A 27,212-nucleotide genomic window follows, 5' to 3' on the forward strand; every position below is an offset into this window, starting at 1 on the left:
GGGGTCATGGTCGAGGGGGCGGTAGGAAGAGGTGTCCTCAAGTTGGCGTCTGGCTTCAGCGGTGTAGAGGTCAGTGCGCCAGACTACCACTCCGCCCCCTTTACCAGCGGGCTTGACGGTGAGGTTGGAATTGGAGGGCTGCGCGTTGTGAGGGTGAGACGTTGGAGTGGGGGAGAGGGGTAGACAGGTTGAGGCGGTTAATGTCCCAGCGGCAGTTGGAAATGAAGAGGTCGAGGGCAGGTAATAGGCCAGGGCGGGGTGTCCAGGTGGATTCAGTGTGTTGGAGGTGGGTGAAGGGGTCCTCGGAAGGTGGGCGGGAATCCTGATTGTGAAAGTAAACTCAGAGGCGGAGGCGACGGAAGAATTGTTCAACGTCACGGTCCTTCGAATCCTCCCACTTCCTCCAGACCAAAGGGGTAGCCAAGGGCCCCAGCTATGCCTGTCTCTTTGTTGGCTACATAGAACAGTCGATCTTAGAACATAGAACATAGAACATAGAAGAATACAGCGCAGTACAGGCCCTTCGGCCCTCGATGTTGCGCCGATCCAAGCCCACCTAACCTACACTAGCCCACTATCCTCCAAATGCCAATCCAATGCCCGCTTAAATGCCCATAATGAGGGAGAGTCCACCACTGCTACTGGCAGGGCATTCCATGAACTCACGACTCGCTGAGTAAAGAACCTACCCCTAACATCTGTCCTATACCTACCCCCCCTTAATTTAAAGCTATGCCCCCTTGTAATAGCTGACTCCATACGAGGAAAAAGATTCTCACTGTCGACCCTATCTAAACCCCTAAGCATCTTATACACCTCTATCAAGTCACCCCTAAACCTTCTTTTCTCCAATGAAAACAACCCCAAGTGCCTCAGCCTTTCCTCATACGATCTTTCTACCATACCAGGCAACATCCTGGTAAACCTCCTCTGCACCCGTTCCAGTGCCTCCACATCCTTCCTATAGTATGGCGACAAAAACTGCACACAATACTCCAGATGTGGCCGCACCAGAGTCTTATACAACTGCATCATGACCTCAGGGCTCCGGAACTCAATTCCTCTACCAATAAAAGCCAGGACGCCATATGCCTTCTTCACCGCACTATTTACCTGGGTGGCAACTTTCAAAGATTTGTGTACATGGACACCAAGATCCCTCTGCTCATCCACACTACCAAGTATCCGACCATTAGCCCAGTACCCCATCTTTTTGTTACTCTTACCAAAGTGAATCACCTCACACTTAGCTACATTGAACTCCATTTGCCACCTTTCTGCCCAGTTCTGCAGCTTATCTATGTCCCGCTGTAACCTGCCACATCCTTCCTCACAGTCTACAACTCCTCCGACTTTCGTATCATCTGCAAACTTGCTCACCCAACTTTCTAACCCCTCCTCCAGGTCATTTATAAAAATGACAAACAGCAATGGTCCCAAAACAGATCCTTGCGGAACACCGCTAGTGACGGCACTCCAAGATGAACCTTTGCCATCAATTACTACCCTCTGTCTTCTTCCAGCCAGCCAACTACTAATCCAAACCTCCAACTCACCCTCAATGCCATACCTCCATATTTTTTGCAGTAGTCTACCATGGGGAACCTTATCAAACGCCTTACTAAAATCCATATACACCACATCTACTGCTTTCCCCTCGTCCACCTCCTTAGTCACCTTCTCAAAGAATTCAATAAGGTTTGTGAGGCACGACCTGCCCTTCACAAAACCATGCTGACTATCCTTGATCACATTATTCCTATCCAGATGTTCATAAATCATATCCCTTACAATTCTCTCTAAGATTTTGCCCACAACAGAAGTGAGACTCACCGGCCTATAGTTACTAGGGTTATCCCTACTCCCCTTTTTGAACAAGGGAACCACATTTGCTAGCCTCCAATCTTCTGGCACTACTCCTGTAGACAACGAGGACATAAAAATCAAGGCCAATGGCTCTGCAACCTCCTCCCTTGCTTCCCAGAGAATCCTAGGATAAATGCCATCAGGCCCAGGGGACTTATCTATTTTCACCCTTTCCAGAATTTCCAACACCTCTTCTCTACATACCTCAAAGCCATCCATTCTACTTAATTGTGACTCAGTACTCACATTGACAACAATGTCCTGTTCCTGATTGAATACTGACGAAAAGTATTCATTCAGTGTCTCCCCAATCTCTTCAGCCTCCACATGCAACTTCCCACTACTATCCTTGACTGGACCTATTCCTACCCTAGTCATTCTTTTATTCCTGACATACCTATAGAAAGCCTTAGGGTTTTCCCTAATCCTACCAACTAAGGACCTTTCATGTCCCCTCCTTGCTGCTCTTAGCTCTCTCTTCAGGTCCTTCCTGGCTACCTTATAACTCTCAATCGCCCCAGTTGAACCTTCACGCCTCATCTTTACATAGGCCGCCCTCTTCCATTTAACAAGGGATTCCAATTCCTTATTAAACCACGGCTCCCTCACACGACCCTTTCCTCCCTGCCTGTCGGGCACATACTTATCAAGGACACTCAATAGTTGCTCCTTGAACAAGCTCCACGTATCAATTACACCCTTGCCTTGAAGCTTACTTTTCCAGGCCACACATCCTAAGTCATGCCTCACAGCATCATAATTTCCCTGCCCCCAGCTATAACTCTTGCCCTGTAGTGCACACTTATCCCTCTCCATCACTAGAGTAAAGGTCACCGAATTGTGGTCACTGTCCCCAAAGTGCTCACCTACCTCTAATTCTAACACCTGGCCTGGTTCATTACCCAGAACCAAATCCAGTATGGCCTCACCTCTTGTTGGCCTATCTACATATTGTGTCAGGAAACCCTCCTGCACACATTGGACAAACACTGACCCATCTAACGAACTTGAGCTATAGCTTTCCCAATTAATATCAGAAAAGTTAAAGTCCCCCATAACAACCACCCTATTACTTTCACTCTTCTCCTGAATCATCCTCGCAATCCTTTCTTCTACGTTTCTAGGACTATTAGGAGGCCTGTAGAAAACTCCTAACAGGGTGAGCTCACCTTTCCTATTCCTAACCTCAGCCCAAACTACCTCAGATGGCGAGTCTTCATCCATCGTCCTTTCCACAGCTGTAATACTATCTTTGACAAGCAATGCCACACCTCCCCCTCTTTTACCCCCACCTCTGACCCTACTAAAACATTTAAACCCTGGAACCTGCAACAGCCAATCCTGTCCCTGTTCTACCCATGTCTCCGTAATAGCCACAACATCGAAGTCCCAGGTACCAACACACGCTGCAAGTTCACCTACCTTATTTCGTATACTTCTTGCACTGAAGTATACACACTTCAAACCACATTCCTGTTTACAGGCACCCTCCTTTGAAATTGATGCCATGTTCCTAACCTCCCTACACTCCAGGTCCTGCACCCTAAAGCTACAGTCTGGGTTCCCATGTCCCTGCAGAGTTAGTTTAAACCCCCCCCAAGAGCACTAGCAAACCTCCCACCAAGGATACTGGTGCCCCTCAGGTTCAGGTGTAGACCATCCTGTTTATAGAGGTCCCACCTTCCCCAGAAAGAACCCCAGTTATCCAAATACCGGAATCCCTCCCTCCTGCACCATCCCTGTAGCCACGCATTTAACTGTTCTCTCTGCCTATTCCTCGACTCTCTGTCACGTGGCACGGGTAACAAACCAGAGACAACAACTCTGTTCGTTCTAACTCTGAGCTTCCAACCTAGCTCCCTGAAAGCCTGCCTAACATCCTCAGCGCTCCACCTACCTATGTCATTGGTGCCAATGTGGACCACGACTTCGGGCTGCTCCCCCACCCCCTTAAGGACCCGGAAAATTACTTCTGTAATTACACCGGCACCACTCCCCACCTCTTCCTCCGCAACATTGATGACTGCATTGGCGCCACCTCGTGCTCCCGCGAGGAGGTTGAGGAATTCAAAAACTTCACCAACACATTTCACCCTGACCTTAAATTTACCTGGACCATCTCTGACACCTCCCTCCCCTTCCTGGACCTCTCCATCTCCATTAATGACGACCGACTTGACACTGACATTTTTTACAAACCCACCGACTCCCACAGCTACCTGGATTACACCTCTTCCCACCCTACCTCTTGCAAAAATGCCATCCCGTATTCCCAATTCCTCTGCCTCCACCGTATCTGTTCCCAGGAGGACCAGTTCCACCACAGAACACACCAGATGGCCTCCTTCTTTAGAGACCGCAATATCCCTTCCCACGTGGTTAAAGATGCCCTCCAATGCATCTCGTCCACATCCTGCACCTCCGCCCTCAGACCCCATCCCTCCAACCGTAACAAGGACAGAACGCCCCTGGTGCTCACCTTCCACCCTACCAACCTTCGCATAAACCAAATAGTCCGCCGACATTTCCGTCACCTCCAAAAAGACCCCACCATCAGGGATATATTTCCCTCCCCACCCCTTTCCGCCTTCCGCAAAAACCGTTCCCTCCGTGACTACCTGGTCAGGTCCACGCCCCCCCCTACAACCCACCCTCCCATCCTGGCACCTTCCCCTGCCACCGCAGGAATTGCAAAACCTGCGACCACACCTCCTCCCTCACCTCTATCCAAGGCCCTAAAGGAGCCTTCCACATCCATCAAAGTTTTACCTGCAGATCCACCAATATCATTTATTGTATCCGTTGCTCCCGATGCGGTCTCCTCTACATTGGGGAGACTGGACGCCTCCTAACAGAGCGCTTTAGGGAACATCTCCGGGACACCCGCACCAATCAACCACACCGCCCCATGGCCCAACATTTCAACGCCCCCTCCCACTCTGCCAAGGACATGGAGGTCCTGTGCCTCCTTCACCGCCACTCCCTCACCACCAGACGCCTGGAGGAAAAATGCCTCATCTTCCGCCTCGGAACACTTCAACCCCAGGGCATCAATGTGGACTTCAACAGTTTCCTCATTTCCCCTTCCCCCAACTCACCCTAGTTCCAAACTTCCAGCTCAGCACTGTCCCCATGACTTGTCTGGACTTGTCCTACCTGCCTATCTCCCTTCCCACCTAACCACTCCACCCTCCTCCCTGACCTATCACCTTCATCCCCTCCCCCACTTACCTATTGTACTCTATGCTACTTTCTCCCCACCCCCACCATCCTCTAGCTTATCTCTCCACGCTCCAGGCTCACTGCCTTTATTCCTGATGAAGGGCTTTTGCCCAAAACATCGATTTTACTGCTCCTCGGATGCTGCCTGAATTTCTGTGCTCTTCCAGAATCCAGAATCTGGTTTCCAGCATCTGCAGTCATTGTTTTTACCTAGTTATATTATTGGACTAGTTATGCTAAACTAGTCGTGACACTGGGCTAATATACTAGTATGTGGGTTATGATATGAAGCTAGTCAAGGTACTGAACTCATTACTGTATATTACTAGGTGAGTTATGTTATTAAGGCAAAATTTATTTTATAAGCCAGTTGTGTACTGGACAAGTATGTTATTGGGGTAGTTATGGCACTAAGCTAATTGTGGTAGTGAACTTATTATGTTACTAGGCTAATTATGTTTCTAAGCCAGGTGAGGTACTGAACTAGTTATTTTGTTGGACTAGTTATGGTATTAAGCTAGTTGTGGTACTGGGAGAAAGTAAGGGCTGCAGATGCTGGAGACCAGAGTCAAAAAGTGTGGCGCTGGAAAAGCACAGCAGGTCAGGCAGCATCCGAGGAGCAGGAGAGTTGACGTTTCGGGCATACTCCCTCCATCAGGAATGGTACTGGGCGAGTTATATTACTGGACTAGTTATGGTACTGGCTGTTATTTACGTCACTGAACTAATGAGGAAAATGGCCTCCAACAAAATCACTACAAAGTGGAATGCAATTGGACAGTTAACCTGATGCAGTGTTTGACAACACCTGCTCCCACTTCCTAATGGGACAGGGAAACTTCAGCAGCACAAGTTAAAGGCCAGCATTAAGTTGTTGGGTTTGAGTGCAGGGTAGCAGTGTCCTTGAAGCTGTCAGATAGTTATAAAATGTCCTTTGTCAGGGAAGTAAAGCCTTCCCACATGCTCTGTCCTGCTTGTGATTCTCTCCCATGCTATTCTACAGCTGTCCTTTGAGGGCCTCGTCCAAATTTAATTCTGACAAATAGTCAGTCCCGAAAGGTTAACTCTGTTTCTTTGCAGATACCACTAGACCTGCCTGAAAGCTTTTCACATTTCCCTCTTTTCCTTTGTTAGATTTGTTTGAATTGGCAATTTCATTCAGACAGGATGATAAATGTAGATGGCAGAAAGATGGCACATGAACTGTTGCTGGGGTTAAGTTGCATCAGTGAGACAGAGTTCAGGGAGTTTTGATTTATATTCGTGGCAATGACCAAAAAACACCCATGGCAATAAATATAAGACGGTCCCTAATAAATCCAGAAGGGAACTCGGGAGGAATTGTTTTAACCAGAGAGTGGATGGAATGCAGATTTACTACCATGGGGAGTAGTTAAGGCAAAGGCAGTACTGTGGTTCAGTGATTAGTATGGCTGCCTCACAGCGCCAGGGACCTGGGTTTGATCCCAGCCTCAGATGACTGTCTGCGTGGAGTTTTCACATTCTTCCAGTGTCTGCGTGGGTTTCCTCTGGGTGCTCCAGTTTCCTCCCACAATCCAAAGATGTGCAGGTTAGGTGAATTGGCCATGTTAAATTGCTCCATAGAATTCATGGATGTGTGGGTTAGGTGCATTAGTCAGGGGTAAACGTAGGGTAGGGGGAATGGGTCTAGGTGGAATACTCTTCAGAGGGTCAGTGTGGGCTTGTTTGGCTGAAGGGCCTGTTTCCAAACTGTAGGGATTCTCTAATTCATTTTATGAATAACAGATACATTTAAGGGGAAGCTGTATGGTGGGGAGCGGGCGGGCTGGCAGAGAAACAGAAGATTGTTCCTTTTTATTCATTCATGGGATGAGGGTGTCGCTGGCTCGACCAGCATTTATTACTCATCCCTAATTGCCCAGAGGGCAGTTAAGAGTCAATCACATTGCTGTGGGTCTGGAGTCACATGTAGGCCAGACCAGGTAAGGATGGCAGTTTCCTTCCCAGAAGGGCATTAGACCATATGAAATTAGGCCATTGAGCCTGCTCCGCCATTCAATCATGGCTGATATGTTTCTCAACCCCATTCTCCCTGTATCCCTTGATCCTCAAGAACCTAGCTCTCTCTGTCTTAAATATACTCAATGACCTGGCCTTCTGTGGCAGTGAATTCTATAAATTCACCACTCTCCGGCTCAAGAAATTAGTGAACCAGAGGGGTTTTTCCTGATAATTGACTCACGGTCACCATTAGATTCATAATTTCAAATATTTATTGAATTCAAGTTCCACCATAGACCATGGTAGGATTTGAACCGGGGTCCCTGAATTAACAGTCTAGCGATAATACCACTAGGCTATTGCCTCCCCTAGTTAGAGTGAGCTGAAGAAGTGGGGAGGGGGCGAGGAGGCTGGATTGGAGAAGAAATACCAGCAGGCTGAATGGCCTCATCTGTGCTGTACATTCTATACACATAGTATTTACTTTGATTCAATGGAAGGCCATAATCCGATTGGCCTTCTTTTCTGGAACAGCAGAGTAGGCTCTGAGGGATGAATGGCCTCCTCCTGCTCCTAATTCTTTTGATTTTTATCGTGTGAAACTGGCATTGGGTATCATCGACAACTTTCTCCTTTACCTTAATGAACACACAGAACATTGTTGCAGCTCTATAAAACTTTGGTTAGACCACACTTGGAATACCGCGTCCAGTTCTGGTCGCCCTATTATAAGAAAAATGTGGATGCTTTGGAGTGGGTTCAGAGGAGGTTTACCAGGATGCTGCCTGGACTGGAGGGCTTATCTTATGAAGAGAGGTTGACTGAGCTCGGACTTTTTTCATTGGAGAAAAGGAGGAGGAGAGGGGATCTAATTGAGGTATACAAGGTAATGAGAGGCATAGATAGAGTCGATAGCCAGAGACTATTTCCCAGGGCAGAAATGACTAACACGAGGGGTCATAGTTTTAAGCTGGTTGGAGGAAAGTATAGAGGGGATGTCAGAGGCGGGTTCTTTACACAGAGAGTTGTGAGAGCATGGAATGCGTTGCCAGCAGCAATTGTGGAGGCAGGGTCATTGGGGACATTTAAGAGACTCCTCGACATACATATGGTCACAGAAATTTGAGGGTGCATACATGAGGATCAGTGGTCGGCACAACATCGTGGGTTGAAGGGCCTGTTCTGTGCTGTACTGTTCTATGTTCTATGTTCTATGATACAAATCCTCTAGTGGTTCAGTAATATTGAGTGAAGTATTATACTCATTCGTAACGTCATATTCAAGCCCCTTGACAGGAAAAGTGTCCCTTCATTTGATGCTTAACTAATTTTGATTCCCAGACTCTTACCTTTCCATTAAAACTCCAGCAGCATTCGACAGGGTGAATGTGCCAATGACAAGGAAGCCTTGGAATCAGGGGTCACAGTCTAAGGATATGGGGAAGACCTTTTAGGATGGAGATGAGGAGAATTTTTTTTCACCCAGAGAGTGGTGGACCTGTAGAATTCTCTGCCACAGAAAGCAGTGAGGATACAACATTGAGTATTTTCAAGAAGGAGTTAGGCGTAGTTCTTAGAAACCCTGCAGTGCAGAAGGAGGCTATTTGGCCCATGTTAATTCTCCAAACAGCATCCCACCCACACCCTGTGCCCACATTTATTGTGGCTAACCTAATAGTCCCTGGACACCACAGGGCAATTTAGCATGGCCAATCCATCGGCACATCATTGGACTGTGGGAGTGATGTGCAGGGAGAATGTGCAAACTCCACACAGACAGTTGTCCAAGGCTGGAGTCAAACCCAGATCCCTGGCGCCGTGAGGTAGTAGTGCTAACCATTGTGACACTATGCTGCCAGATCGTAGTAATAAAGAGATAGAAGGATATGGGGAGAAAGTGGGAACAAGGTGGTGAGTTGGTGATCCACTGTGATCATGTTGAATGGCGGGGCAGCCCCAGAGGGCTGAATGGCCTCCTCCTGCCCCTATTTTCTAAGTTATATGTTATATTTCATCTCATTTACAGGTGGCACGTTGAATTAAAACTCGTGAATGTCTTTGACAGTTTCTCCAGCAGAAAGGTCATTTTCTTCTGTGAGATCTTCCAAGCTCCCTCTTTATTAAAAAAAAACTCTCTGTTTTATGCAATGAACTTCTGTTCCTGAGCACTGGACTGAAACACTGAGGGCTCATTTTAAAACTGACCTTTAACAGTCATTAAAGAGACACGGCCTTCATGCCAGTCCTGTCTTGCTCGGCTGAGTTTAGTCTCTCTCCTGTTCTCTCCCTCTTGGCTGACAGAGAGTATGAAAATGACAGGGCCCTTTCCTATGTGCTTCATAAAGTCCTGCACCTTTAGATTTTGCTTGCACAGCTATTTTAGAGCATAAAGAAGAAATAACTTTTACTTATGCATAGCCTTCGTGACAATCCAAAGTGAATGGAGTACTGTTAGAAGTATAGTTAATTCAAAGGTTTAACTTATAGAGTCATACAGCACAAAAACAGACCCTTCGGTCCAACCAGTCCATGCTGACCATAATCCCAAACTAAGCTAGTCCCACCTGCCTGTGCTTGGACCCCTCCGAACATTTCTTAGTCATGTACTTATTTAAGTGTTTTTTAAGCATTGTAACTCTGTCCACATCCATCGCTTCCTCTGGAAGTTCAAACCTCAACAGGAACCACCCTCGATGTAAAAATATTCCCCCCCATGAATTTTTTAAATCTTTCAGGTTTCACCTTAAAAATATGCCCCCTAGTCTAGAAATCCCCCACCCCCACCTGCTGTTCATCTTATCTACACCCCTCATTATTTTTTAAACCTCAACAAGGCCTCCCCTCCTCAATCTCCTATGCTCCAGTGAAAAGAGTCCCAGCTGATCTAGCCTCTCTTTACAACTCAAACCTGTCATTCCCAGCAACATCCTGGTAAATCTCTTCTGAACCCTCTCCAGCTTAATAATATCCTTCCTCTTACAGGAAGACCTGAACTGCACTCAGTACTCCCAATGGGCCGAGGAGTGGCAGATGGAGTTTAATTTAGATAAATGTGAAGTGCTGCATTCTGGAAAGGCAAATCAGGGCAGGACTTCTACACTAAATGGTCAAGTCCTGGGGAGTGTTGCTGAACAAAGAGACCTTGGAATGCAGGTTTATTGTTCCTTAAAAGTGGAGTTGCAGGTAAATAGGATAGTGATGAAGGCATTTAGCCAAGGAGACAATAGTCAACTTCCTGGACAAACAGAACAGACAACACAAAACATCAACAAGGACGGCATACTCAAACTACTAGGCCTGTGCTTGATGACACACTTCACATTTAACAACCAAATATATGAGCAGATCAATGGAACACCTATGGGCTCACCCATCTCTGGACGCAGCAGAAGCGGTAATGCAAAGACTGGAACAAACAGCCCTCCCACAAATCCAACGCAAACTCTGGATCAGATACATGGACGACATGTATCTCTTTTGTTATCCTTAAGAGAACAGGAATTGAGAACACACACCTGATTATCAACACCATACGCACAGGGATCAGGATTACGAGAGAGAAGGAAACCAACAATCATTTCCCATTCCTGGATGTGATGTTGGGAAGAACACAGAACAGTGAATGCGCCACAGAAGTGTGCAGGAAAGCTATACACACTGACCAGGTCCTAAACTACAACAGCAGCTACCCAAACACACACAAGAGAAGCTGCATTAGGACTCTGTTCAAAAGGGCAACAACACACCTCAGCACTCCTGACCTACGAGGGGAAGAAGAAGAACATCTCTACAGAATCTTTGCCAAGAACGGACCTCCCCACAACTTCATCCACAGATGTCTAACAGACAAACACCTGACGAGGACATGCCATGACATAACTCACTAGCCACATCCCCTGATATAAAAGACATCTTGGAACTGACAGCCAGACTGTTTCGACCATTGGGATTCATGACAGCCCATAAACCGACAGGCACGGTCAGATAACAACTCACCAGGACAAAAGACCATCATGTGCAAGACTAACATAACTTACAGGATTCCAAAGACTGCACAAAACACTATATAGGACAAACAACCTGCAATCCGTATCCACGAAAACCTACTAGCCACTAAACGCCATGTCTAGCTGTCCCTAGTAGCCACACACACAGATAACAAGAACCACACATTTGACTGGGACAACAAAGCAATCATAGGACAAGCTAAACAGAGGACAGCCAGAGAATTTCTAGAAGCTTGGCACTCATCCGCAGACTCCATCAACAAACGCATTGACCTAGACCCAATGTACCCACCACTACAACAAACATCCAGAACCCGCAACCGGAAGCAACCGGAATGGAACCAAATAAACTCCAGAAGACGCAGGACAGCAACGCTTCACAGGAGGCTCCAAAGCACCGAAGGTGTCACCGAGACAGGGAACGAAACATCGGCAAATCAACTTCCCAGCTCAGCAAACATACCCACAACCACGCCAACCTGTAACCGAGCTACAAATCTTTACACAAACCTTGAAGGCATTTGGTATGCTTGCATTTATTGGTCAGACCATTGAGTACAGGAGTTGGGAGGTCATGTTGTGGCTGTACAGGACGTTGGTTAGGCCACTTTTGGAATATTGCATACAATTCTGGTCTCCTTCCTATCAGAAGAATGTTGTGAAACTTGGAAGGGCTCAGAAAAGATTTACAAGGATGTTGCCAGATGTTGCAAAAGTTTGAGCTATAGGGAGAGGCTGATTAAGCTGGGGCTGTTTTCCCTGGGGCGTCGGAGGCTGAGGGGTGACCTTATAGAGGTTTATAAAATCATGAGGGACATGGATAGGATAAATAGACAAGGTCTTTTTCCTAGGGTCGGGGAGTTCAGAACTGGAGGGCATAGGTTTAGGGTGAAAGATGTAAAAGAGACCTAAGGGGCAACATTTTCACAGAAAGGGTGGTGCGTGTATGGAATGAGCTGACAGAGCAAATGGTGGAGGTTGGTACAATTACAACATTTAAAAGGCATGTGGTACATGGTATATAAAAAGGAAGGGTTTAGAGGGATATGGGCCAAGTGCTGGCAAATGGGACTCGATTAGTTGAGGATATTCGGTCAGTATAGATGAGTTGGACCCAATGGTCTGTTTCCGTGCTGTACATCTCTCTGACTGTATGACCCTAGGAGGCCTCACCAACATCCTGTACAACCTCAACACAACATCCCAACTTCTTTACTCCAAGGTCTGAAGCAGTGAAGGCAAGATAAAAGAAATACATTTTGAAAAGTGGGAAACATCTCCATCACTGGCCCAATGGACTGAATGGCCACCTTCTGTGCTTTGAGTTTCTGTACCACCTATCCCAACCCTCCGAATGTTCCAACATGCTGTAAAAACATTGAAATATTTTTCAGATTGTATCGCTGTGCTAATGTAATAAATGTAATTGCACAGTAAGCTCTTACCAACAGCAGTGTCATAATCGGCCGGCTCCCCAGTGGGTTTGTTTTTAGCTGTGTTGATAGAAGGTTCCAGGACACCAGGATGAACCTCCCTGCTCTTTTTCCAAAGAGCGATGACATCTATCTGCTTGGGTAGATGGGCCTCAGTTCAATGTTGCATCTCAAGGACGATGCCTTGGACAGTGTAGCACTCCCTCAGGAATGAACATTTCCCCACTACAGGTTGTTTCTGCAGTTCCCTCCAGCTGCTGACTCTCACTGGGTTACAGTTCCCTCGGGATGGACAGACCCTGCACAAGGAAAGACAGGGCAGTCAATTGAACCAAGGAGCGAGTCACCTTGGAAGCGTGCTAGATAAGAAATGTGGACTGTAGCGAGCTCTGACATAAAATAGAAGCAATAATACATCCTATACTAAATAAAAACTGAAAGAACTGCAGATGTTGGAAATCAGAAAAAAAAAACAGAAATTGCTGGAAAAGCTCAACAGGTCTGGCAGCATCTGTGGAGAGAAATCAGATTTTGCTCCACAGATCCATCCTATATTCCCATTTAGAAAAGGGTTAAGAACAACATTTTGCAAAATGAGCTTTGTGAGTGACGAACTCTGTGAGGAATTGAAATTACCTCAGTTTGCAAATAATATTATATGGTAAAGCAATGACTGAGAGGTGTTATCACTGGACTGTTAACCAGAGAGGAGAAGGTGAGGACTTTGGGAATTCCATTTAGAGACCTGGGGCTTGGATATTGAACTGGGGGAATGCTGCACTGTCAGGGGTGCCATTTCTTTGACTGCGTTAAACCATGTTTCCTATGATAGTCAAGGTTCCATAGCACTATTCTGAAGAGGCAGTACTCTGGCCAATATTCATCCTTCATCCAATGTCATTCATCTTGTCAATATCACATGACAGATTATGGGAGTTGCCTGTATAAAAACTGACCGTATTATATACCCAACGTTGTAACTGCATCAAGAGTGTCTATATTTAAATGTAAATCACTTCAGGACAGTCTGAAATATTGACAAAAGATTGCCATAGTCTTACCAGTTCGTAGGACTGCTGTCTCATTAGGGAGAGATGAATGATGGTGGTTTAACCTGAGGGTTGCCACACCTGAGGTGACAGAGAGGTTGAGAAGGATGCTACCTGACCCACTGTGATCTCCAGCATTTGTTGTTTTCAGCTTAGAAATAGGTATTTTGGCCCAACCAGGGAGTACTTCACTCGGGTCTCCTCCCATCCATCCTTGTCCAACTCTGTCAATGTAACTCCCGCACCCACCCACTGCCATTCCTTTCTCCCCCACGTGAACCCACACTTTTGACATTACTCTGGTCATAAACTAACCATCCAGCCAATGGAGCTGAGGTCACGAGAGATCCTTGTGGGAATGGGGTGCAGGAACATCTGAAGCTAGGGACGAAGCGTGGGTAAGTGGGGTTAGAATGGGTGGCTATCTATTCAGTCAGTGCTGTCACACTGGGCTGAATGGCCTCTTTCTGTGTTGTAACTGTTCTATGGTTCTTTGCACAGTATCGCCATCAGTGGGGTGCAGCCGGTATGCGCCTGGTTCTTTTGCTAAGCTTCTTAAATCAAACCCACTGACATCAGGGAGGGCAACTTCACGTGAAGAACATCGAAGGAGTTTGCAAATCACTTTAGAGGAGACAAATATTTAGGGATCACTTAAGACTCAATTTGTTGAAAGGATCTGGCAGCAGTAATTTCTCAAAATAGATAAGACCATAAGAAAGTAGGAGCAGAAATTAGGCCATTCAGCCCATCGAGTCTGCTCCGCCATTCAATCCTGCCTGATAGTTTTATCAATGTGTTGCTGGAAAAGCGCAGCAGGTCAGGCAACATCCAAGGAACAGGAGAATCGACGTTTCGGGCATAAGCCCTTCTTTCCTGAAGAAGGGCTTATGCCCGAAACGTCAATTCTCCTGTTTCTTGGATGCTGCCTGACCTGCTGCGCTTTTCCAGCAACACTTTTGCAGGTCTGATCTCCAGCATCTGCAGCCCTCACTTTCTCCTGATAGTTTTTTCAACCCTATTTTCCCGCTAACTCCCTGTAACCTTTGATCTTCTTGGTAATCAAGAACTTATCTCAGTTTTAAATACACAGTCAGAAAGCCGACATATGATTATGGCTGTTATGGGTCTTGGCAACTGAATAACATGAACAAACAGCAAACAGATAGGTCAGGTAGGAAGGGATTACTGCAGATGCTGGCATCTGTACTGAAAACAACAAATGCTGGAGATCACAGGGAGTCAGGCAGCATCCACGGAGAGAGAACAAAATAACGTTTCGATGACTCTTCATCCTTGACGCTGATGCAGCTCCCTCAGAGCCAGCTCTCAGAGTGAACAGAACCTCTGACCCTCCTGTTTATGTCTGTCACCCAGGACTCGCTGATTGGACCAGGTTAACAGCCCCAATCAGGGAACTCATACTCTATGAGGTCCACCCCGCTGACCCCATTACAGTCACTACATATAGCATTGTATTTCCTGGCATGGTGACAAGGCACCAGTGTCAAGCTCTCTTTTGCTAAATGGCAAACAGCTAAAATGAGGCAGTTGTGGGGTTCCTTTCAATGGCATAACAGAAGGAAGCCTGCAATTTTCAGCCAAAACAGACAGTTCTTGTTTGTAAATTGTTCTTGCATGCTCTTCATTGCTCAATGGGTAGCACTGCCATCTCTGAGGCAGCAGGCTGTGGGTTTAAGACTCACTGCAGATGCCTCAGATGACAACCCATATGGATATTCTTGGTTGCCAGTACTGAGGGAATGCTGGTCTATAGGAGGCACCATGTTTAGATGAAGACATTCATCCTCCCTTCCCTTTCAGTTGGACGCAAGAGAGGGGCGGCACGGTGGCTCAGTGGTTAGCACTGCTGCCTCACAGCGCCAGGGACCCAGGTTCAATTCCACCCTCAGGCGACTGTCTGTATGGAGTTTGCATATTCTCCCAGTGGCTGCGTGGGTTTCCTCCGGGTACTCTGGTTTTCTCCCACAGTCCATAGATGTGCAGGTTAGGTGGGTTAGCCATGGGAAATGCAAGGTTACAGGGATAGGGTAGGGTGTGGGTCTGGGTGGGATGCTCTTTGGAGGGTTGGTGTCACTTGATGGGCTGAATGGTCTGCTTCCACACTGTAGGGATTCTAAGTTCCACAGTAAGGTTGTAGGAAAAGTGGCAGTGTCCTGTGTGGGCATTATTCATCTTTCAATCAATATAGTTAAGACATGCCCTGACTCATTACTGGGAGCTTGCTGTACTTGTTGCATTCCAACAGTGACTGCTACTTCAAGAGCCAATTCATTGCTTTAAGACTCTCTGAGGTGAAAGAAAGCACTACAGAACCTTCTAGCACAGATGGAGGCTGTTCAGCCCATTGTGCCTATGTTGGGTCTTTGAATGCTGCCATACTTATAAACACCTATGAAGAAAGATGTGAAACTTGAAAGGGTTCATAAAAGGTTTACAAGGATTGGAGGATTTGAGCTACAGGGAGAGGCTGATTCGGCTGGGTCTATTTTCCCTGGAGCGTCAGAGACTGAGGGGTGACCTTATAGAGATTTATAAAGTCATGAGGGGCATCAATAGGGCGAAATAGCCAGTGACTTTTTTCCCTAGAGTCCAGAACCAGAGGGCATAGGTTTAGGGTGAGAGGGGAAAGATTTAAAAGGAACCTAAGGGGCAACTTTTTCACACAGAGAATGATGCATGTATGGAATGAGTTGCCAGAGGAAGTGGTGGAGGCTGGTACAATTAAAATCTTTAAAAGGTATCTGGATGGAGATATGAATAGGAAGGGTTGAGAGGGATATGGGCCAGTTGTTGGCAAATGGGACTACATTAGGTTAGGATGACTTGGATGGAAGGGTCTGTTTTCATGCTATACAGCTTGATGACTCTATGATAGAAAATACAATACTTTTCTGTTGGTTCAAGTATTATTGACATGTGTTTAATTAACTCCGATCAAATTCCCATCTTCTCTCTTTCAGTAGTGACAGCAAACTGTAGAAAAATACAAAATAACTATTTGGAGAACAACATTAAGACACAGAAGAGCTCAGGGTAGAAATCATTGCCAAATGTAGCGTGCTGCCATTGTATGGTCACGTCCGCCAATAAATCATTAATTCACACACAATGGCGCTGAGGCCTAGGGGCCAGGCTGCTCAGCTGTGATCACCACACTGACACCAGCTCAACGTGGAGTTTGCTAACCTCCACTGAGATGGATGTTAGCCCAATGCAACTTGGCATCGGTAGAGTGAGGTCAGGCAAGTGGAAAGATGAGACAGTCTTTCTGCTCTTGATTGCGAGTCTGTTCGCTCCTGGGCGAGCGAGCGTGTCGGATGAACTTAGGATTAGACTCACCCGTGACAGCTGCAGTTGGATAGCCTCCTGAGTCACTGATCACAGAGTCCCTGGGGCAACTGGAGGGCAGGTGTGTCTTGTCATACCTCTCCTTAGCCTCAGGCATCACACTGCACAGACACAGAAGCCGTTATGTGCTGTCTTCGGTCCGTTAGAACGTTGCAATATTTCTCCTTGATGTTTTATTGTGAGCCTTTCACTCAGCCATGGTACCTTTAAAATAATGCCTTCCTGTCACATTGTATAGCTTCTGTTCCAGGAAGGTTTCCATTCTTTATTTCACCTTAAACAAACTGTAGCGAAGCCTTTCTCATATTGGGCACCACATAAATGTTTTTGATTCTTGAATGTCTGTTCTCAGTGCTGCTGCTATCAAAAGCTTTCTTTGTAGCAATCCTGTTTTTGTCATCATTGGGTTGTTCATTAATTTTCAGCTTTAAGGATGTCAAAAAAAAAAGCTTGCATTTGCACAGCAGCCTTCAGTGGCGGGTGAAGTAGTTCTGAGTGGAATGTCGGAGACACAGCAGCTAATTTACACGCTTCAAGTTCCTGCAAAAAGCAAAGTGGTGACACCCAAACAGTCTGTGATGTCGGTTGAAGAATAAGTATCAGGCTGCAGGATAAACTGTGTTACCCTTCCTTAAATAGTAGTCCTGGGATCATTTACAATCAGCTCAGAAGCCAATTGCAGTCTGAGATAAATGCCTCATTGGTTAGTTATTCACAAACTCCAGGTCGTTAAGATGGTGGATGGGATACAAATCGAGAGGCTAACTCTGTTCTTGATGGTGTCTGGACTGGACGCCTTCTCACAGAGTGCTTCAGAGAACATCTCTGGGACACCCGCATCAATCAACCCCACCATCCCATGGCTGAAACTTTCAACTCCCCCTCCCACTGTGCCGAGGAGATGCAGGTCCTGGGCCTCCTCCATCACCACTCCCTCACCACCCGATTCCTGGAGGAAGAACACCTCAACGTCTGGGACAACATCTGGTGAACAAACCTAAATAAAAGACATGTCAAATAGCCATAGAAGGTAGCCATTTGAATCATTGAGTGTCCATCAACAAACAACCGAGATAGTCCCACTTCCCTGCCTTTGCCTCACTCATGGTGTCAGTCTCTCAATCCCTTCGAATTGAAACCAAACCCTAAAGAATGACAACTTTCACAGTTTGAGACCTAGAACGTCTCATGAATGGCACCGCTAGTGGTGTCCTCTACATTGGGCAGACATGATGGCTCCTCGCAGAGCGCTTCAGAGAACATCTCCGGGACACCTGCACCAACCAATTCCACCGCCCTGTGTCCAAACACATTAACTCCCCTTCCCACTCTGCCGAGGACATGCAGGTCCTGGGCCTCCTCCATCGCCACTCCCTAACCACCCAATGCTCGGTGGAAGAACGCCTCATCCTCTGCCTCGGGACCCTCCAACTCCACGGCATCAATGTGGACTTCACCAGTTTCCTCATTTCCCCTCACCCCACCTTACCCCAGTTTCAACCTTCCAGCTCAGCACCACCCTCAAGACCTGTCCAACCTGTCAATCTTCCTTCCCACTTATCCTCTCCATTCTCCTCTCTGACCTATCACCTTTATCCCCAACTCCATCTACCTATTGCATTCTCAGCTAACTTCCCCCCAGCCCCACCCCACTCCAATTTATCTCTCCACCCCCGAGGCTCCAGCCTCATTTCTGATGAAGGTCTTTTGCCTGAAACATTGATTTTCCTGCTCTTCAGATGCTGCCTGACCTGTTGTACTTTTCCAGCACCACTCTAATCTTGACTCTGGGTGGTGTCAAGCCTCTTGAGTGTAGTTGGAGCTGCCCCCACCAAGATAAGTGGGGATTAATGAAGGAACAATGATATTGTTCCAAGTCAGCCTGGGGACTGACATGGAGGGGACATGCAGATGGAAGTGGATTCAGTCAGGTGCTGCTCTTGACCGCCTAGAGGTTGTGGGTTTGGAAGGTGTTTTCAAAGACATGATCTTTAAGGTAAGGACAACGTGATGGGCTATCAGGTGAAGAGTAGCAGGTTTAGATGGGATATGAGTGATGACCTGTTCACCCAGAGGGTGGTGGGAATCTGGAACTCGCTGCCTGTAAAGATATATTGAGGCAGAAACCCTCATAACATTGAGGAAGGATTTACCATATGTACTCACATAAAAGTGGACAATAGGGTTGGCTATTTTTGATGGGCTGAAATTCATGCTACAGTCCAAAATACAGTATCATTAGCAGAAGCTCCATTGATCTCTAAATGAATAAAGAAAATGTTGATCTGTTATCTGTAAAGAACTAGGGTTGACCATATTTTCCATATATTTCACAAGATATATGGCAAATGTTTTGGCCAAAAGTAGGGGGTCGACTTACATCTGAGATTAACATTTACTCGAGTACATACAGTAGATGTACATTTGCAATGGTAAGGCATACAAGGCTATGGGTCAAAGTGCTGAAAAATGGGATTGCAATAGTAAGGTGGTTGTTTTGACTTGAAAGGCCAATGGCCTTTTTCTGTGCTGTAGATCTCTTGTGCAGTGGTAGTGTCCTTACCTCTGGGCCAGGTCTGTGTTCAAGTTCCACCTGTCCCGGAGGTGTTTCATAACGTGTCTGAACAAACTGTGTCTACCCAGTGCCTCACTGAAGACAAAACACACTCACCTGCCTACTCACTGCCTGACTAGGTTCATAGCTCCTTGAAGTGGAGTCACAGGTAGATTGGGTAGTGAAGAAGGTGTTTGGTATGCTTTCCTTTATTGGTCAGAGTATTGAATACAGGAGTTGGGAGGTCATGTTGTGACTGTACAGGACATTGGTTAGGCCACTGTTGGAATATTGTGTGCAATTCTGGTCTCCTTCCTATCGGAAAGATGTTGTGAAACTTGAAAGGGTTCAGAAAAGATTTACAAGGATGTTGCCAGGGTTGGAGGATTTGAGCTATAGGGAGAGGCTGAACAGGCTGGGGCTGTTTTCCCTGGAGCATCAGAGGCTGAGGGGTAACCTTATAGATGTTTACAAAATTATGAGGGGCATGGATAGGATAAATAGACACAGTCTTTTCCCTGGGGTCAGGGAGTCCAGAACTAGAGGGCAAAGGTTTAGGGTGAGAGGGGAAAGTTATAAAAGAGACCTAAGGGGCAACATTTTCACACAGAGGGTGGTATGTGTATGGAATGAGCTGCCAGAGGAAGTGGTGGAGGCTGGTACAATTGCAGCATTTAAGAGGCATTTGGATGGGTATATGAATAGGAAGGGTTTGGAGGGATATGGGCCGGGTGCTGGCAGGTGGGACTAGATTGGGTTGGGATATCTGTTCGACATGAATGGGTTGGACCGAAGGGTCTGTTTCCATGCTGTACATCTCTATGACTCTATGACTAATCCTAGTCACACTGGATGTGTGCGGTGGAATGGGGTTTCTCATTTTATCAAATAAGTCTCTATCATCCCTCCTCCAAATGGTCCTGAAGGGGGCGATGCCTGATCAGAATCACGTCTTCATTGTCAAGAGACAAACTGAGAGTTTCTACCTTTCCAATGTATTCGAGCTCAGGCACATCTTAAAAATGTTGGCTCTCTTGGAATCTCACAGATTGTTGACATACAGCCCATTTAATTAAACGAGAGACCTTTGAAGAAATTAGTTTGGGAGTTAGCTGTGAATGTAACATTGGTTTGTGCCAGACTGAGAGAGGCTTTGGCAGTTCAATGTGTGTGTGAGGGGCAACTGGGAGATTGATGTCATTACTGGGATTTTCACAGTACTCAATAAGAATGTATGGTGCCCCGAGGGCATGTCAGAAATGCTTCCTGACCATTTCATTTCTTTCTCAAGCTGCAGACATTCATGTTACACAGGCAACAGCATGGTGACCAATTCACACCCAGTGACATCCGCAAACTGTTCTGCCCAGGTATCTCAGTAGCACTACAAATGCACCACCCAGGTATCTCACTAACATTGCAAATGCACTGCCCAGGTATCTCATTAGCATTGCAAATGCACTGCCCAGGTATCTCATTAGCATTGCAAATGCAACACCCAGGTATCCCACTAGCATTGCAAATGCACTGCCCAGGTATCTCACTAACATTGCAAATGCACTGCCCAGGTATCTCACTAACATTGCAAATGCACTGCCCAGGTATCTCACTAACATTGCAAATGCACCACCCAGGTATCTCATTAGCATTGCCAATACACTGCCCAGGTATCTCACTAACATTGCAAATGCACTGCCCAGGTATCTCACTAACATTGCAAATGCAACACCCAGGTATCCCACTAGCATTGCAAATGCACTGCCCAGGTATCTCATTATCATTGCAAATGCACCATCCAGGTATCTCACTAACGTGGCAAATGCACTGCCCAGGTATATCATTAGCATTGCAAATGCACCATCCAGGTATCTCACTAACATTGCAAATGCACTGCCCAGTTATCTCATTAGCATTGCAAATGCACCATCCAGGTATCTCACTAACGTGGCAAATGCACTGCCCAGGTATCTCACTAACATTGCAAATGCACTGCCCAGGTATCTCACTAACGTGGCAAATGCACTGCCCAGGTATCTCACTAACATTGCAAATGCACTGCCCAGGTATCTCACTAACGTGGCAAATGCACTGCCCAGGTATCTCACTAACATTGCAAATGCACTGCCCAGGTATCTCATTAGCATTGCAAATGCACCACCCAGGTAGCTCAGTTGCATTGCAAATACACTGCCCAGGTATCTCATTAGCATTGCAAATGCACCACCCAGGTAACACATTAACATTGCAAATGCACTGCCCAGGTATCTCACTAACGTGGCAAATGCACTGCCCAGGTATCTCATTAGCATTGCAAATGCACCACCCAGGTGTCTCACTAACATTGCAAATGCACTGCCCAGGTATCTCACTAACGTGGCAAATGCACTGCCCAGGTATCTCACTAACATTGCAAATGCACTGCCCAGGTAGCTCATTCGCATTGCAAATGCACCACCCAGGTATCTCACTAACGTGGCAAATGCACTGCCCAAGTATCTCACTAACATTGCAAATGCACTGCCCAAGTATCTCATTAGCATTGCAAATGCACCCTCCCAGGTAGCTCACTACCATTGCAAATGCATCACCCAGGTAGCTCACTAACATTGCAAATGCACCACCTAGGTACCTCATTAGCCTTGCAAATGCACTGCCCAGGTATCTCATTAGCATTGCAAATGCACTGCCCAAGTATCTCAGTCACATTGCAAATGCACTGCCCAGTTATCTCATTAGAATTGCAAATGCACTGCCCAGGTATCTCATTAGCATTGCAAATGCACCACCCAGGTATCTCACTAACGTTGCAATTGCACTGCCCAGGTATCTCATTAGCATTGCAAATGCACCGCCCATGTATCTCATTAGCATTGCAAATACACCACCCAGGTATCTCACTAACATTGCAAATGCACTGCCCAGTTATCTCACTACCATTGCAAATACGCTGCCTCACAGCGCCAGGCACCCAAGTTCGATTCCAGCCTCAGGTAACTGTTTGAGTTTCCTTTGGTTTCCTCCCACAGTCCATAGATGTGACGATTAGGTGGATTGGCCATGCTAAATTGCCCACAGCATCCAGTGATGTGCAGGCTGGGTGGATTAACCATGGGAAATGTGGGGTTATAAGAATTTGGGAGAGGGGGGGGCTGCTTGTCAGAGGGCCAGTGTGGACTTGATGGGCCAAATGGCCTGCTGCCACACTGCAGGGATTCTAGAAGCAAGGGTTAAACTGTAAATCGCTACCAAGGCTAAAAGAGAAAAGGTATAACGTGTGCCAGAAGTGGAAGACCAACAAAGTTAGGTTTTGAAAAGATGAAGATGGTCATGATTTTTTTGTTCAGAGTCTTGCTGTCAAGTATGGTGAAAATTCGGCTGTTTCCATAAAGGGCAGTGCATTTGCAATGCTAATGAGATATATGGGCAGTGTATTTGTAATGCTAATGAGATATCTGGACAGTGTATTTGCAATGCTAATGAGATACCTGGGCAGTGCATTTGCAATGTTAGTGAGATACCTAGGCAGTGTATTTGCAATGCTAATGAGATACCTGGGCAGTGCATTTGCAATGTTAGTGAGATACCTGGGTGGTGCATTTGCAAAGCGTTCTACATTTTAACCCTTGCTTCTAGAATCCCTGCAGTGTGGAAGCAGGCCATTTGGCCCATCAAGTCCACTCTGGCCCTCTGAGGAGCGACCCCTTCCCCCTCCCCAATTTTTATAACCCCACATTTCCCATGGCTAATCCACCCAGCCTGCATATCACTGGATGCTATGTACAATTTAGCATGGCCAATCCACCTAACCATCACATTTATGGACTGTGGGAGGAAACCAGAGGAAACTCACACAAACAGTTACCTGAGGCTGGAATCGAACTTGGGTCCCTGGCACTGTGAGGCAGCAGTGCTAACCACTGAGCCACTGTACTGCTCCCTTATGACTGCTTCAAGCTTTGTCTCTTTATCCCTTATTTCTTCACTAAGTCACCTCCCTCGGGTCTCTCAGGAGGAAGCAAGACTCAACTCAATATATTGTCAGGGATAGGATGGATTGAGGAACGTGAAGATATGGGGAGGGTGGTGATTGGGCTGGAAACCATCAGAACAAGGAATCAGAACTTTTACTTCCAGCATTCTTTTCAACCTAATTGTCCTTCTCCTGATGCAACGTAATTAAACTCAAAAAGGTTAACAGGGAACAACAACACTCAAGAAGTTTGACACCATCTAGCTCAGTAGATTGGCACCATATCCACAAGCATCAACTCCCTCCACCACTGACACTCAGTAAGCCGCAGTGTGTGCAATCTACAACATGCACTGAAGTAACTCAGCTAGGCTCCTTTGTCAGCACCTTCCGAAATCTGCAACCTCTTTCACCTAGAAGGGCAGGGACAAAGTACATGTGGTAGCAGTACCACTCTCAAGCTCTCCTCCAGGTTTACCCTCCAACAAGGGAACAGACTCTTTGTCACAGATTTGAGATAAAGCTATGGTGTCACTGGACAAGTTGTACACAGACCCCCTGCTAACTTTCTGGAGTCACGTGTTCAAATCCTACCATGGCAGATGGTCAAATTAGAATTCTATAAAAATATCAAATTAAAAGCTGGCTGAGTGGTTGTCATGTAACCAATGCCTATTCCTGCAAATAAAAACCTATCTGGTTCACTAATTCCTTTTAAAAAGGGAAATCTGCCCTCCTTACCTGGTCTGGCCGACACGTGACTCCAGACCCACAACGATGTGATTGACTCTTAACTGCCCTCTGGGCAATTAGGGATGGGCAATAAATGCATGTCTAGCCAGTGACACCTACATCCTACGAACAAATTTGAAAGCCTGAGTTAACCTCAACCGTTTGGGTAACATGATGGCTAGTACTGCTGCCTCACAGCCCCAGGGACCTGGGTTCGATTCCAGCCTTGGGCGTTTGTGCCTGCAGGTGCTCTGGTTTCCTCCCACAGTCCAACGATGTGCAGCTCAGGTGGACTGGCTGTGCTAAATAGCCCATTTGTTCAGGGATAGGTGGATTAGCCATTGGAAATGCAAGGTTACACCGGATGAGGGTAGGGGTTCTGAGTCTGGGTGGGATGCTGTTTAGAGGTTTGGTGCAGACTCAAGGGGCTGAATGGCTGCTTTCTGCACTGTTGGGATTCTGTGATTGAGAGGGGACTTCTGGGAGGCTGGTGACTTAGCTGTATGCATGAGAGATTGTGGGCCACCATTTTGGACTGATGTGTTTGATCTGATTGAGCCCTCATGGGCTTCCCCTCCCCCTCCCCATACAAAACACTGGAATAAAAAGTTTGCCAAACACATTTGCATCTGAAGACATTTCCTTTAAGATGGTTTAGGAGTACTCACTAGCAATTTATGCATGCTTGGCAGTGTATACCCATAAATGTAAAGATTTTAATTAAAACCTTGAAATATGAACCTAGTGGAGGATAGCATGGGAAGTGCTGATTAAAGGTGTTGCCTCACAAATCTAATTAATGGCCCTCGTTTTCCACTTCTGATCAGGTGAATATTGATACGGTCTTTTATTTAAAAAGAAATTTTCCAGAATTGCTTAGTCTATTGTGGAGATGGCAAGAGTGTTACTGAGCACAACAAATTGCATTCACATAGTGCCTTTGACGTTGCAACATGCCCCATCAAATTCTTAATTTCCCTAAATTTCCCACTTTCAGTTTCTCATCACTCAAATTGCCATCTCCCAGCTCCTAGTCCTTAACTCCCCTTCCCTATCCCTATAACCCCATCCCCATCTCCCAAACCCCAATCCCGTCTCCCAAAATGTTTCTCCATCTTCCAAACACCAAACACATCTCCCATTCCCATCTCCCAAACCCCCATCTCTCCATCAAATCACAACAATAATATGTGGCTAATGATTTGAAATAAAGATACACAGTACGGGAGAGACTCAGTAGGTCAGGCAGCATCTGTGAAGAGAGAAACAGAGTTAGCATTTCAGTTCAATGTCCTTTCCTCAGAATCCTTATCAGAAGTTCAATTGAAATGTCATCAACCTGAAAGATTAACACTGCGTTTCTCTCCATAGATGCTGCCAAACATGCTAACCTTCTCCAGTACTTTTTCTGTTATCTCACATCTCTCAATCCCAACTTCCATCACATTTTCCTATTTCCATAATCCTCCATTCCTTAATTACTATCTCAGAATCCCTAATTCCCTATTTTACTTCTCTAACTCCCTATCTCTCCACTAAATCCCTACCTCTCCATCTCTTATTCTCTATCTTTCCTTCTCTAACTCACTATCACTCCATCTCTAGTTGCCTATACTTCCTTCTTTATCTCATTACCTCTCCACCCCAATTCCTATTTTTACATTTCTACCTCCCTGTCTCTCCACTTCTAAATCCCTATCTCTCATTCTCTATCTTCCCTTCTTGATCACACCAGCTCTCCAACCCTAATTCCCTATTTTTCCATCTCTATCTCTCTAATTCTAATTCCCTGTCTTTCCATCTCCATCCTATCATCTGTCCATTCCCTACTTTTCCTTCTCTAATTCTGTATCTCTCCATTCCTAATGTCCTATTTTTCCTTCTGTATCTCCTTTTATCTCAGTCCCTAATTCCTTATCTTTCCTTCTCTATCCCCCTCTTTCTATATCCAATCACTCAGTCCTCTCATACCAATCTATCACTTTGCAGTTCCTTACCCCAATGGGTTCTATATTTGCTGACTCCATAATAGAAGGTTCTAGCTCCTACTCGGGGTAATCGAGAGGTGGGCCTGGGACTGATGGTGATGCTGGTCATCACAGCAGAATTGAGAATCAATATCTGCTGGGTCAGCTAAAGTCATTGGGCAAAGATTGATCAGTATCTAAGGTGAGGTATGCCTGGGGTTTATGGGTGTGGACAAGGGGAATGTTGGGAGGGAAGATGAACATTGGCTGTAGACATCTGAACAGGAGACCCAAGACTCTGTTTGTTTTGGGGTGTAACTTGGGGAACCGGCGTTGCAGGTGTATCTCCGGGTTGGCAGAAGGACATCTGGACAAATGGATGCTCAGTTGATATTCGGGGTCAGAACATGCAGAGACTGGATAGTGAGAAGGTGGACTCTGTGAAAGGGAGTACTCATCACACCATGGGTAACGAATGGCAATGGGAAGAAAGAATGCCACACAAAGAAGGATCAGATATCCAAGTGGGCGGCAAGGATGGCATTGGCCACAGGGATTTGGGAAGTGAAGGAGCAACAGGAAACGAGTGATTGAGAGAGAGAGAGAAAGAGAGAGAGAGAGAGAGAGATGTGAGCCTGTAGATTGGAAGGTTAAGATGAAGGCTTCAACTATCATGAGTCGAACAGGAGGGTGATGATGATGGAGGGGGTCTGAGGAGACTCTGCTCTCACATGTAACCTATAAAAGACACATACACTCTCCCTCTATGGGCACTGATGACGTTCCTTACTAAATGACTACTTGGTAATCCCTGTGATTAATGTGGTTTCTCTTAGGATATAGCGACCCAGCCGTTTGCGATGCCCTCGCCAGTTAGGACAGTGATTGTGGCGGATTTTGACAATGATCAGGACCTTGAAGTATTTTTCAATAATATTGCATACCGAGGGTCTTCAGCAAACCGCATCTTCAGGTTAGTCCATATTTTCAATAATCATAAAAACTTACTAAAAGAGGCCATTCAGCCCTTTGTGTATGTACTGGCTTGAAAGCATCC

At 46.2% G+C, this 27,212-nt stretch overlaps 1 protein-coding gene across 2 annotated transcripts in view; it reads left to right on the forward strand.

Annotated features, from left to right (window-relative positions):
• The window catches only part of LOC122561313 (cartilage acidic protein 1), a 340,450-nt gene that overhangs the window by 263,539 nt on the left and 49,699 nt on the right, over window positions 1–27,212 (forward strand). For both annotated transcript variants that reach the window (XM_043712997.2, XM_043713000.2), the window contains exon 8: window positions 26,992–27,128. In XM_043712997.2, coding sequence (XP_043568932.2) covers window positions 26,992–27,128 — 137 coding nt within the window. The remainder of the gene's footprint in view (window positions 1–26,991; window positions 27,129–27,212) is intronic.

Source organism: Chiloscyllium plagiosum, unplaced genomic scaffold (assembly GCF_037043375.1).
Source record: "Chiloscyllium plagiosum isolate Xiang-an unplaced genomic scaffold, Cpla_swu_hap1 HiC_scaffold_22, whole genome shotgun sequence".
NCBI classification, from domain to species: domain Eukaryota; kingdom Metazoa; phylum Chordata; class Chondrichthyes; order Orectolobiformes; family Hemiscylliidae; genus Chiloscyllium; species Chiloscyllium plagiosum.